The following is a 14,123-nucleotide window of genomic DNA, read 5'->3' as shown; positions in this document are numbered from 1 at the left end:
CAGTCCAGAGTATATTGATGATGAGTTTGAGAAGATATATTCTATTGGATCCAAGCTAAAGTACCCTGGATCTTTGATTGATAAATCCTTTAAGTTAGCAAAGAAATCATTTTATAGAGTTGATCGCAAACCTCCCATTGACACCAAGAATATTTTAGTTCTCCCTTTTGATAATAATTTTACTTTACTTCCCATGCTGCTTAAATCCTTTACTGTAAATGTTGCCTTCAGCAACAATAATACTATAAAGAATATCATAATTAGGAACTCTTCAGAAAAGTCTCCTGGGTGCATCTATAAAGCGCCATTTAGAAAATGCGATAAGTTTTATGTTGGGCAGACTGGTAAGGATCTTTCTGTTAGACTTAAGCAACATAAATATAGTATAAGAACAGGACAAGAATCAAGTGCCTTGTTTAATCACGTCAAAAACTATGATCAATGTACAGACTGGAGTAATGCCATCTCAGTTTTAACTCTAACTCCAGTACCACGAGAAATATCATTGAATCTTCTATTATCACGTACAAAAGAAATAATAATCTTAATATTAGTGATGGTCTATACAAATTCAATGATTTTATTGTTGATAATATTTGTAAACAATTTACCTTCTTGTCCAAGTTTATGATACTCTCGTTGTCTGTCTTGGACAATCGCATGATTATCAAATGGCGTCCTAGGTACATATCTTAGTTGTATATCAACTGACTGTTACATTTCTCTCTTGTATCTCCCCTGATGATGTGATTATTACACGAAAGTGCACTTGGGAATTTATCGTGTTTCATATTCCCCGTTGACTCCTAGGAATATTCTTGATCACGCGCAAAATTGTGATCATTTCCAATATATATATTAGCATGCTTATATATCTTTTTTTTTTTTTTTTTTTTTTGCTTTGTCGCTGTCTCCCGCGTTTGCGAGGTAGCGCAAGGAAACAGACGAAAGAAATGGCCCAACCCACCCCCATACACATGTATATACATACGTCCACACACGCAAATATACATACCTACACAGCTTTCCATGGTTTACCCCAGACGCTTCACATGCCCTGATTCAATCCACTGACAGCACATCAACCCCGGTATACCACATCGCTCCAATTCACTCTATTCCTTGCCCTCCTTTCACCCTCCTGCATGTTCAGGCCCCGATCACACAAAATCTTTTTCACTCCATCTTTCCACCTCCAATTTGGTCTCCCTCTTCTCCTCATTCCCTCCACCTCCGACACATATATCCTCTTGGTCAATCTTTCCTCACTCATTCTCTCCATGTGCCCAAACCATTTCAAAACACCCTCTTCTGCTCTCTCAACCACGCTCTTTTTATTTCCACACATCTCTCTTACCCTTACGTTACTTACTCAATCAAACCACCTCACACCACACATTGTCCTCAAACATCTCATTTCCAGCACATCCATCCTCCTGCGCACAACTCTATCCATAGCCCACGCCTCGCAACCATACAACATTGTTGTAACCACTATTCCTTCAAACATACCCATTTTTGCTTTCCGAGATAATGTTCTCGACTTCCACACATTCTTCAAGGCTCCCAGAATTTTCGCCCCCTCCCCCACCCTATGATCCACTTCCGCTTCCATGGTTCCATCCGCTGCCAGATCCACTCCCAGATATCTAAAACACTTCACTTCCTCCAGTTTTTCTCCATTCAAACTCACCTCCCAATTGACTTGACCCTCAACCCTACTGTACTTAATAACCTTACTCTTATTCACATTTACTTTTAACTTTCTTCTTTCACACACTTTACCAAACTCAGTCACCAGCTTCTGCAGTTTCTCACATGAATCAGCCACCAGCGCTGTATCATCAGCGAACAACAACTGACTACTTCCCAAGCTCTCTCATCCCCAACAGACTTCATACTTGCCCCTCTTTCCAAAACTCTTGCATTCACCTCCCTAACAACCCCATCCATAAACAAATTAAACAACTATGGAGACATCACACACCCCTGCCCAAACCTACATTCACTGAGAACCAATCACTTTCCTCTCTTCCTACACGTACACATGCCTTACATCCTCGATAAAAACTTTTCACTGCTTCTAACAACTTGCCTCCCACACCATATATTCTTAATACCTTCCACAGAGCATCTCTATCAACTCTATCATATGCCTTCTCCAGATCCATAAATGTTACATACAAATCCATTTGCTTTTCTAAGGATTTGTATGTAGCATTTATGGATCTGGAGAAGGCATATGATAGAGACATATATATATATATATATATATATATATATATATATATATATATATATATATATATATATATTTTTTTTTTTTTTTTTTTTTTATACTTTGTCGCTGTCTCCCGCGTTTGCGAGGTAGCGCAAGGAAACAGACGAAAGAAATGGCCCAACCCCCCCCCCCATACACATGTACATACACACGTCCACACACGCAAATATACATACCTACACAGCTTTCCATGGTTTACCCCAGACGCTTCACATGCCTTGATTCAATCCACTGACAGCACGTCAACCCCTGTATACCACATCGCTCCAATTCACTCTATTCCTTGCCCTCCTTTCACCCTCCTGCATGTTCAGGCCCCGATCACACAAAATCTTTTTCACTCCATCTTTCCACCTCCAATTTGGTCTCCCTCTTCTCCTCGTTCCCTCCACCTCCGACACATATATCCTCTTGGTCAATCTTTCCTCACTCATTCTCTCCATGTGCCCAAACCATTTCAAAACACCCTCTTCTGCTCTCTCAACCACGCTCTTTTTATTTCCACACATCTCTCTTACCCTTACGTTACTTACTCGATCAAACCACCTCACACCACACATTGTCCTCAAACATCTCATTTCCAGCACATCCATCCTCCTGCGCACAACTCTATCCATAGCCCACGCCTCGCAACCATACAACATTGTTGGAACCACTATTCCCTCAAACATACCCATTTTTGCTTTCCGAGATAATGTTCTCGACTTCCACACATTTTTCAAGGCTCCCAAAATTTTCGCCCCCTCCCCCACCCTATGACCCACTTCCGCTTCCATGGTTCCATCCGCTGACAGATCCACTCCCAGATATCTAAAACACTTCACTTCCTCCAGTTTTTCTCCATTCAAACTCACCTCCCAATTGACTTGACCCTCAACCCTACTGTACCTAATAACCTTGCTCTTATTCACATTTACTCTTAACTTTCTTCTTCCACACACTTTACCAAACTCAGTCACCAGCTTCTGCAGTTTCTCACATGAATCAGCCACCAGCGCTGTATCATCAGCGAACAACAACTGACTCACTTCCCAAGCTCTCTCATCTCCAACAGACTTCATACTTGCCCCTCTTTCCAGGACTCTTGCATTTACCTCCCTAACAACCCCATCCATAAACAAATTAAACAACCATGGAGACATCACACACCCCTGCCGCAAACCTACATTCACTGAGAACCAATCACTTTCCTCTCTTCCTACACGTACACATGCCTTACATCCTCGATAAAAACTTTTCACTGCTTCTAACAACTTTCCTCCCACACCATATATTCTTAATACCTTCCACAGAGCATCTCTATCAACTCTATCATATGCCTTCTCCAGATCCATAAATGCTACATACAAATCCATTTGCTTTTCTAAGTATTTCTCACATACATTCTTCAAAGCAAACACCTGATCCACACATCCTCTACCACTTCTGAAACCGCACTGCTCTTCCCCAATCTGATGCTCTGTACATGCCTCCACCCTCTCAATCAATACCCTCCCATATAATTTACCAGGAATACTCAACAAACTTATACCTCTGTAATTTGAGCACTCACTCTTATCCCCTTTGCCTTTGTACAATGGCACTATGCACGCATTCCGCCAATCCTCAGGCACCTCACCATGAGTCATACATACATTAAATAACCTTACCAACCAGTCAACAATACAGTCACCCCCTTTTTTAATAAATTCCACTGCAATACCATCCAAACCTGCTGCCTTGCCGGCTTTCATCTTCCGCAAAGCTTTTACTACCTCTTCTCTGTTTACCAAATCATTACCAAAGTAAAAAAAAAAAAAAAAAAAAAAAAAAAAAAAAAAAAAAAATATATATATATATATATATATATATATATATATATATCCCCTGGGGATAGGGGAGAAAGAATACTTCTCACGTATTCCCTGCGTGTCGTAGAAGGCGACTAAAAGGGAAGGGAGCGGGGGGCTGGAAATCCTCCCCTCTCGTTTTTAATTTTCCAAAAGAAGGAACAGAGAAGGGGGCTAAGTGAGGATATTCCCTCAAAGGCTCAGTCCTCTGTTCTTAACGCTACCTCGCTAACGCGGGAAATGGCGAATCGTGTGAAAAAAAAAAAAATATATATATGTCTCCTTCTCAAGCTCACTTACTCTCACCACCCTCTTCACCCCAACATTCACTCTTCTTTTCTGAAAACCCATACAAATCTTCACCTTAGCCTCCACAAGATAATGATCAGACATCCCTCCAGTTGCACCTCTCAGCACATTAACATCCAAAAGTCTCTCTTTCGCACGCCTGTCAATTAACACGTAATCCAATAACGCTCTCTGGCCATCTCTCCTACTTACATAAGTATACTTATGTATATCTCGCTTTTTAAACCAGGTATTCCCAATCATCAGTCCTTTTTCAGCACATAAATCTACAAGCTCTTCACCATTTCCATTTACAACACTGAACACCCCATGTATACCAATTATTCCCTCAACTGCCACATTACTCACGTTTGCATTCAAATCACCCATCACTATGACCCGGTCTCGTGCATCAAAACCACTAACACACTCATTCAGCTGCTCCCAAAACACTTGCCTCTCTTGATCTTTCTTCTCATGCCCAGGTGCATATGCACCAATAATCACCCACCTCTCTCCATCAACTTTCAGTTTTACCCATATCAATCGAGAATTTACTTTCTTACACTCTATCACATACTCCCACAACTCCTGTTTCAGGAGTATTGCTACTCCTTCCCTTGCTCTTGTCCTCTCACTAACCCCTGACTTTACTCCCCAGACATTCCCAAACCACTCTTCCCCTTTACCCTTGAGCTTCGTTTCACTCAGAGCCAAAACATCCAGGTTCCTTTCCTCAAACATACTACCTATCTCTCCTTTTTTCACATCTTGGTTACATCCACACACATTTAGGCACCCCACTCTGAGCCTTCGAGGATGATGAGCACTCCCCGCGTGACTCCTTCTTCTGTTTCCCATTTTAGAAAGTAAATACAAGGAGGGGAGGATTTCTGGCCCCCCACTCCCGTCCCCTCTCTCTCTCTCTCTCTCTCTCTCTCTCTCTATATATATATATATATATATATATATATATATATATATATATATATTGTGTGACCTGTGTGAGGAAGTACCAGGAGAGACTGAGTACAGAATGGAAAAAGGTGAGAACAATGGAAGTAAGGGGAGTGGGGGAGGAATGGGACGTATTTAGGGAATCAGTGATGGATTGCGCAAAAGATGCTTGTGGCATGAGAAGAGTGGGAGGTGGGTTGATTAGAAAGGGTAGTGAGTGGTGGGATGAAGAAGTAAGAGTATTAGTGAAAGAGAAGAGAGAGGCATTTGGACGATTTTTGCAGGGAAAAAATGCAATTGAGTGGGAGATGTATAAAAGAAAGAGACAAGAGGTCAAGAGAAAGGTGCAAGAGGTGAAAAAAAGGGCAAATGAGAGTTGGGGTGAGAGAGTATCATTAAATTTTAGGGAGAATAAAAAGATGTTCTGGAAGGAGGTAAATAAAGTGCGTAAGACAAGGGAGCAAATGGGAACTTCAGTGAAGGGCGCAAATGGGGAGGTGATAACAAGTAGTGGTGATGTGAGAGGGAGATGGAGTGAGTATTTTGAAGGTTTGTTGAATGTGTTTGATGATAGAGTGGCAGATATAGGGTGTTTTGGTCGAGGTGGTGTGCAAAGTGAGAGGGTTAGGGAAAATGATTTGGTAAACAGAGAAGAGGTAGTGAAAGCTTTGCGGAAGATGAAAGCTGGCAAGGCAGCAGGTTTGGATGGTATTGCAGTTGAATTTATTAAAAAAGGGGGTGACTGTATTGTTGACTGGTTGGTAAGGTTATTTAATGTATGTATGACTCATGGTGATGTGCCTGAGGATTGGCGGAATGCGTGCATAGTGCCATTGTACAAAGGCAAAGGGGATAAGAGTGAGTGCTCAAATTACAGAGGTATAAGTTTGTTGAGTATTCCTTGTAAATTATATGGGAGGGTATTGATTGAGAGGGTGAAGGCATGTACAGAGCATCAGATTGGGGAAGAGCAGTGTGGTTTCAGAAGTGGTAGAGGATGAGTGGATCAGGTGTTTGCTTTGAAGAATGTATGTGAGAAATACTTAGAAAAGCAAATGGATTTGTATGTAGCATTTATGGATCTGGAGAAGGCATATGATAGAGTTGATAGAGATGCTCTGTGGAAGGTATTAAGAATATATGGTGTGGGAGGAAAGTTGTTAGAAGCAGGGAAAAGTTTTTATCGGGGATGTAAGGCATGTGTACGTGTAGGAAGAGAGGAAAGTGATTGGTTCTCAGTGAATGTAGGTTTGCGGCAGGGGTGTGTGATGTCTCCATGGTTGTTTAATTTGTTTATGGATGGGGTTGTTAGGGAGGTAAATGCAAGAGTTTTGGAAAGAGGGGCAAGTATGAAGTCTGTTGGGGATGAGAGAGCTTGGGAAGTGAGTCAGTTGTTGTTCGCTGATGATACAGCGCTGGTGGCTGATTCATGTGAGAAACTGCAGAAGCTGGTGACTGAGTTTGGAAAAGTGTGTGGAAGAAGAAAGTTAAGAGTAAATGTGAATAAGAGCAAGGTTATTAGGTACAGTAGGGTTGAGGGTCAAGTCAATTGGGAGGTGAGTTTGAATGGAGAAAAACTGGAGGAAGTGAAGTGTTTTAGATATCTGGGAGTGGATCTGGCAGCGGATGGAACCATGGAAGCGGAAGTGGATCATAGGGTGGGGGAGCGGGCGAAAATCCTGGGGGCCTGGAAAAATGTGTGGAAGTCGAGAACTTTATCTCGGAAAGCAAAAATGGGTATGTTTGAAGGAATAGTGGTTCCAACAATGTTTTATGGTTGCGAGGCGTGGGCTATGGATAGAGTTGTGCGCAGGAGGATGGATGTGCTGGAAATGAGATGTTTGAGGACAATGTGTGGGGTGAGGTGGTTTGATCGAGTGAGTAACGTAAGGGTAAGAGAGATGTGTGGAAATAAAAAGAGCGTGGTTGAGAGAGCAGAAGAGGGTGTTTTGAAGTGGTTTGGGCACATGGAGAGGATGAGTGAGGAAAGATTGACCAAGAGGATATATGTGTCGGAGGTGGAGGGAACAAGGAGAAGAGGGAGACCAAATTGGAGGTGGAAAGATGGAGTGATAAAGATTTTGTGTGATCGGGGCCTGAACATGCAGGAGGGTGAAAGGAGGGCAAGGAATAGAGAGAATTGGAGCGATGTGGTATACCGGGGTCGACGTGCTGTCAGTGGATTGAAGCAAGGCATGTGAAGCGTCTGGGGTAAACCATGGAAAGCTGTGTAGGTATGTATATTTGCGTGTGTGGACGTATGTATATACATGTGTATGGGGGGGGGGTTGGGCCATTTCTTTCGTCTGTTTCCTTGCGCTACCTCGCAAACGCGGGAGACATCGACAAAGTATAATAAAAAAAAAAAAATATATATATATATATATATATATATATATATATATATATATATATATATATATATATTTTTTTTTTTTTTTTTTTCAAACTATTCGCCATTTCCCGCATCAGCAAGGTAGCGTTAAGAACAGAGGACTGGGCCTCTAAGGAAACATCCTCATCAAAAAAAAAAAACAAGAGTGGAGGATTTCCAGCCCCCCGCTCCCTCCCCTTTTAGTCGCCTTCTACGACACGCAGGGAATACGTGGGAAGTATTCTTTCTCCCATATCCCCAGGGATACATATATATATATATATATATATATATATATATATATATATATATATATATATATATATATATGTTTGGAATGTGTGGAAGTCGAGAACATTATATCGGAAAGCAAAAATGGGTATGTTTGAAGGAATAGTGGTTCCAACAATGTTGTATGGTTGCGAGGCGTGGGCTATGGATAGAGTTGTGCGCAGGAGGATGGATGTGCTGGAAATGAGATGTTTGAGGACAATGTGTGGTGTGAGGTGGTTTGATCGAGTAAGTAACGTAAGGATAAGAGAGATGTGTGGAAATAAAAAGAGCGTGGTTGAGAGAGCAGAAGAGGGTGTTTTGAAATGGTTTGGGCACATGGAGAGAATGAGTGAGGAAAGAATGACCAAGAGGATATATGTGTCGGAGGTGGAGGGAACGAGGAGAAGAGGGAGACCAAATTGGAGGTGGAAAGATGGAGTGAAAAAGATTTTGTGTGATCGGGGCCTGAACATGCAGGAGGGTGAAAGGAGGGCAAGGAATAGAGTGAATTGGAGCGATGTGGTATACCGGGTTGACGTGCTGTCAGTGGATTGAAGCAAGGCATGTGAAGCGTCTGGGGTAAACCATGGAAAGCTGTGTAGGTATGTATATTTGCGTGTGTGGACATATGTATATACATGTGTATGGGGGGGGGGGGGTTGGGCCATTTCTTTCGTCTGTTTCCTTGCGCTACCTCGCAAACGCGGGAGACAGCGACAAAGTATAATAAAGAAAAAAAAAAAATATATATATATATATATATATATATATATATATATATATATATAATATACTTTGTCGCTGTCTCCCTCGTCAGCGAGGTAACGCAAGGAAACCGACGAGAGAATGGCCCAACCCACTCACATACACATGTATATACATACACGTCAACACACGTACATATACATATCTATACATCTCAACGTATACACAAACAGACATATACATATATACACATGTACATAATTCATACCGTCTTCCTCCATTTATGTCGCCACCCCGCCACACATGAAATGACAACCCTCGCCCCCCGCTTGTGCGCGAGGTAGCGCTAGGAAAAGACAACAAAGTCCACATTCGTTCACACTCAGTCTATAGCTGTCATGTATAATGCAATGAAATCACAGCTCCCTTTCCACATCCAGGCCCCACAAATCTTTCCATGGTTTACCGCAGACGCTTCATATGTCCTGGTTCAATCAATTGACAGCACGTCGATCCGCGGTATACCACATCGTTTCAATTCACTCTATTCCTTGCACGCCTTTCACCCTCCTGCATGTTCAGGCCCTGATCACTCAAAATCTTTTTCACTCCATCTTTCCACTTCCAATTCGGTCTCCCACTTCTCCTCGTTCCCTCCACCTCTGACACATATATCCTCTTTGTCAATCTTTCCTCACTCATTCTCTCCATGTGACCAAACCATTTCAAAACACCCTCCTCTGCTCTCCCAAACAAACTCTTTTTATTACCACACATCTCTCTTACCCTTTCATTACTTACTCGATCAAACCACCTCACACCACATATTGTCCTCAAACATCTCATTTCCAGCACATCCACCCTCCTCCGCACAACTCTATCTATAGCCTACGCCTCGCAACCATATAACATTGTTGGAACGACTATTCCTTCAAACATACCCAATTTAGCTTTCCAAGATAACGCTCTCGACTTCCACACATTTTTCAATACTCCAAAACTTTCGCCCCTCCCAGACCTTATGATTCACTTCCGCTTCCCTGGTTCCATCCGCTGCCAAATCCAATCCCAGATATCTAAAACACTTCACCTCCTCCAGTTTTTCTCCATTCAATCTTACCTCCCAGTTGACTTGTCCCTCAACCCTACTGTACCTAATAACCTTGCTATTATTCACATTTACTCTCAGCTTTCTTCTTTTACAAACTCAATCACCAGCTTCTGTAGTTTCTGACATGAATCAGCCACTCTACTATTCGCTATTTCCCGCTTTAGCGAAGTAGCGTTAAGACGAGAGGACTGAGCCTTTAAGGGAATATCCTCATTTGGCCCTCTTCTCTGTTCCTTCTTTTGGAAATCTAAAAACTAGAGGGGATGATTTTCAGCCCTTCGCTCCCTCGCCTTTTAGTCACCTTCTACGACACGCAAGGAATACGTGGGAAGTATTGTTTCTCCCCTATCCTCATAGATATATACATCATCCCTGAGGCAGGGGAGAGATAATTCTTCCTCCGTATTCCCTGTATGTCGCAGAAAGCGAGTGAAAGGTGCGGGAGCAGGGGTCGTGATCGGGGATGCCCCTCCCCTTCTTGTATTTCAATATCTAAAAGAGAAAAGAGAAGAAAGAGTCAAGCGGGGAGTGCTGATCCTCATCGAAGGCTCAGATTGTCTTGTCTAAATGTGTGTGGATGTAACGAAGATGAGAAGAAAGGAGAGATAGGTAGTATGTTTGATGAAAGAAACCTGATGTTCTGGCTCTGAGTGAAAGAAACCTCCGGGCTGTGATGATAAGATCATTTCCAATCAGGTGTGTGGTTCATGTGCTGTGATGCTAAGGTCACTTCCAGACAGGTGTGTAGCTCATGTGCTGTAATGCTGAGGCCAGTTCCATACAGGTGTGTTGTTCATGTCCTGTAATTAGTGAGGTCACTTGCACACAAGTGTTTACGTTCATGTACTGTAATGCTCAGGCCACTTCCAGACAGGTATGCAGTTCATGTCCTGTAATTCTGAGGCCACTTCCAGTCAGGTGTGTAATTCATGTGCTGTAATGCTCAGACTACTAGTGGACAGGTGTGTAGCAACATAAAGAAATATCGAGAGTTTACCAAAAAATCTGACTATTAGATTTTGCCTGTTCATCTTCTTAATCACTTGTGCTATTTCCTTTTATATTCTGTTTAAACTTAACGTTGATGTGTTGTCTTCTTCCATGACAGACACGTATGATCTAGTGGTTATCTGTGGCAGCATCGGTGACAACCTTGTGCCTATAAAAGGCATCGACGACATGATCCAGTTTACCAAGCCAGGTGAGACCTTAGGAGACCTTAGGAGATTCCCTTTCCAAAATGAACTGAGGCTGCTGAGATCGACCACACAGATAATATAAAAACACATAAATAAGATCCGCCAGCAATATGAACAAAATCAAACAGAAAGCATTAAATTCCCTAACTATGTAAGACTACCAGACAAGATAGGAGGCCTTAGAAGGGAACAGAGGGACAGATCATTGATCTTCGAGGAAGTTGAGAGCTTATGTGATTATTATTTGGGATTACTGTTTATGTTTTACGGGAAGAGATCTTACACTCGTGTTGCCCCGTCTCTTACTCTTGAGTGTATATACCATGTCGTAATGTGCATTTTAGGCTAATGCATCAGCAATAGTTAAGGTACCTGTGAGAGACAACAGTTTTAAACGACTTGTGTTGCGCTCGAGGCAAGACGATATCTAACACTGAAGACCATCCTGAATATTATACAACATTCTTGATGAAGGTTATACACTTCCTGCATTGTTCACGATGAGTTAAATGCTTCAATTTTGACTTATCACCAAACTTGCTGCTTTTATAAAAAGGACGGGTTAGTGCACTCCAGGTCCCATTAGCCTCTTGACAGAGATGATGAGCTAGTTTTTCTAACTTGCTCACCCTTTAGCTTGCCTTTAGTTTGCTGACGTACCATAACATCTCACAGATGGCACAACATGCACTCGACACGTACTTTATTAAAAGGCCTACCACACGTTGCCATGAGTCAGTCTCTCAGAGTGTCGAGCAGTTCTTCACCAAGAGCAGACGTGCCTCCTCTAGCTTCATGGGAAAAGGAGTCATCTGTACTCCGCTTTGTTGAAATAAAATTCACTTTTGATAAAGGGAGATTTTCTTTTATGTCCTTCGACCACGACTACAAGTAATTACATTTACTCCAACGTATGTATGTATGCCAACGTTTGTGTGCGTGTGTGTGTGTGTGTGTGTGTGTGTGTGTGTGTGTGTGTGTGTGTGCGCGCGCGCGTGTGTGTGTGTGGTGTGTGTGTGTGTGTGTGTGTGTGTGTGTGTGTGTGTGTGTGTGTGTGTGTGTACATATATGGGAGTAGACACAAGATACATAAATACAAGTTTAAGAGATGAGGAGGCACGAGTGTAAAATTCTCCCCATAACACACATATGAAAATAAGCCTTACGCACACACACACACACACACACACACACACACACACACACACACACACACACACACACACACGAGCCTAAGTCAGATGCGCACGTGCATTTTATTTTGTATTTCAGAATAACTCTATTTCACCTCAAAGTTACTTCTATAAACACTAAAACGTGTCCTTCCTCACAGGAGGCCTGGTTATCATTGCATCGGATCTATCTTGTTGCAACAGCGCCGACAGTGACTTAAAGAAGCTCGAGTCCTATGTAGACCAGCTGGAGGAGAAGGGAGTGTGGCGCAAGGTAATGTTAGACTATATTTAAGATGCTGGTGGCATCGAGTAAGTAAGACTAATGTAAAAGACAGTGGTCGTGATGTTGAATAGTGCGGTGGGATAAGCATGGGGTAGCCTGCAGATCTTAGATGAGGGTTTTTATTACAGGCAGGTACAAAAAAGAAGAGATTCTTAACTTAACGTAATGTCCTGCAAATAATCTTGAGGTCCAGTGCAAGTAAATTATACTTCATGTTTGCGCGTGACTTTGGAATTCAAAAAAATATACGTGATCACATGGTCTGCCTTAACCTTATGACCTTAAAATTTGTGATGTGCATATCAATATATAATTAAATCCACGAACTATGTCTCTAGAAAGCTGGGAATGTTGTGTAGGTGTTGCACTTATCATTCTTGTTTTATTTGGCCGAGTAAGGATTACTGATCTCACATCTAGGAGAGATCAACCTTCACGTCTCTATAAACTGCAGTGGTACCAAAAGCTTTCCGTCACTTTAAATCTCCCGGCATCACATACAAATCTTCACCTTTGCCTCCACAAGATAATGATCAGACATCCCTCCAGTTGCATCTCTCAGCACAGTAACATCCAAAAGTATCTCTTTCGCACACCTATCTCTGGCCATCTCTCCAACGTACATACGTATACTTATGTATATCTCCCTTTTTCAACTAGGTATTCACATCACCAGTCTTTTTTCAGTGCACAAATCTACAAGTTCTTCACCATTTCCATTTACAACACTGAACCCTCCATGTAAACCAATTATTCCCTCAACTGCCACATTACTCACCTTTGCATTCAAATCACCCATCACTAACACCCGGTCTCGTGCATCAAAACTACTAACACACTCACTCAGCTGCTCCCAAAACACTTGCCTCTCATGATCTTTCTTCTCATGCCTGGGTGTATAGCCACCAATAATCGCCCACCTCACTCCATTCACTTTCAGTTTTACCCATATCAATCTAGAATGTACTTTCTTACACTTTATCAAATACTCCCACAACTTCTGTTCCAGGAGTAGTGCTACTACTCCATTTGCACTTGTCCTTTCATCAACCCCTGACTTTACTCCCAAAACATTCTCAAACCACTCTTCCCCTTTACCCTTGAGCTTCGTTTCACTTCGAGCCAAAACATCCAGGTTCCTCACCTCAAACATAGTACCTATCTCTCCTTTTTTCTCAACTTGCTTACATCCACATACATTTAGGCACACCAGTTTGAGCCTTCAAGGAGGATGAGCACTCCCCGTATGACTCCTTCTTCTGTTTCCCCTTTTAGAACGTTGAAATACAAGTAGGGGAGGGTTTCTAGCCCCCCGCTCGCTTCACCTTCTACGACACGCGGGGAATGCGTGGGAAGTATTCTTTCTCCCCTATCCACATGGGATATATATGTATATAATATATATATATATATATATATATATTCTTTCTTCTTTTCTTTCAAACTATTCGCCATTTCCCGCATTAGCGAGGTAGCGTTAAGAACAGAGGACTGGGCCTTGAGGGAATACCCTCACCTGGCCCAATTCTCTGTTCCTTCTTTTGGAAAACTAAAAAAAGAACGAGAGGGGAGGATTTCCAGCCCCCCGCTCCCTCCCCTTTTAGTCGCCTTCTACGACACGCAGGGAATACGTGGGAAGTATTCTTTC

General features: G+C 42.2%; 1 protein-coding gene across 1 annotated transcript in view; it reads left to right on the top strand.

Annotated features, from left to right (window-relative positions):
- LOC139763159 (methyltransferase-like protein 27) overlaps nt 1–14,123 on the top strand; it is a 143,866-nt gene that overhangs the window by 99,795 nt on the left and 29,948 nt on the right. Inside the window, exons 4-5 of the mRNA XM_071688866.1 lie at nt 10,927–11,019; nt 12,351–12,463. Coding sequence (XP_071544967.1) covers nt 10,927–11,019; nt 12,351–12,463 — 206 coding nt within the window. The remainder of the gene's footprint in view (nt 1–10,926; nt 11,020–12,350; nt 12,464–14,123) is intronic.

The sequence above is a fragment of the Panulirus ornatus genome, chromosome 46, assembly GCF_036320965.1.
Source record: "Panulirus ornatus isolate Po-2019 chromosome 46, ASM3632096v1, whole genome shotgun sequence".
Taxonomy (NCBI): Eukaryota; Metazoa; Arthropoda; class Malacostraca; order Decapoda; family Palinuridae; genus Panulirus; species Panulirus ornatus.
This window is presented reverse-complemented; position numbering and strand designations above follow the sequence as displayed.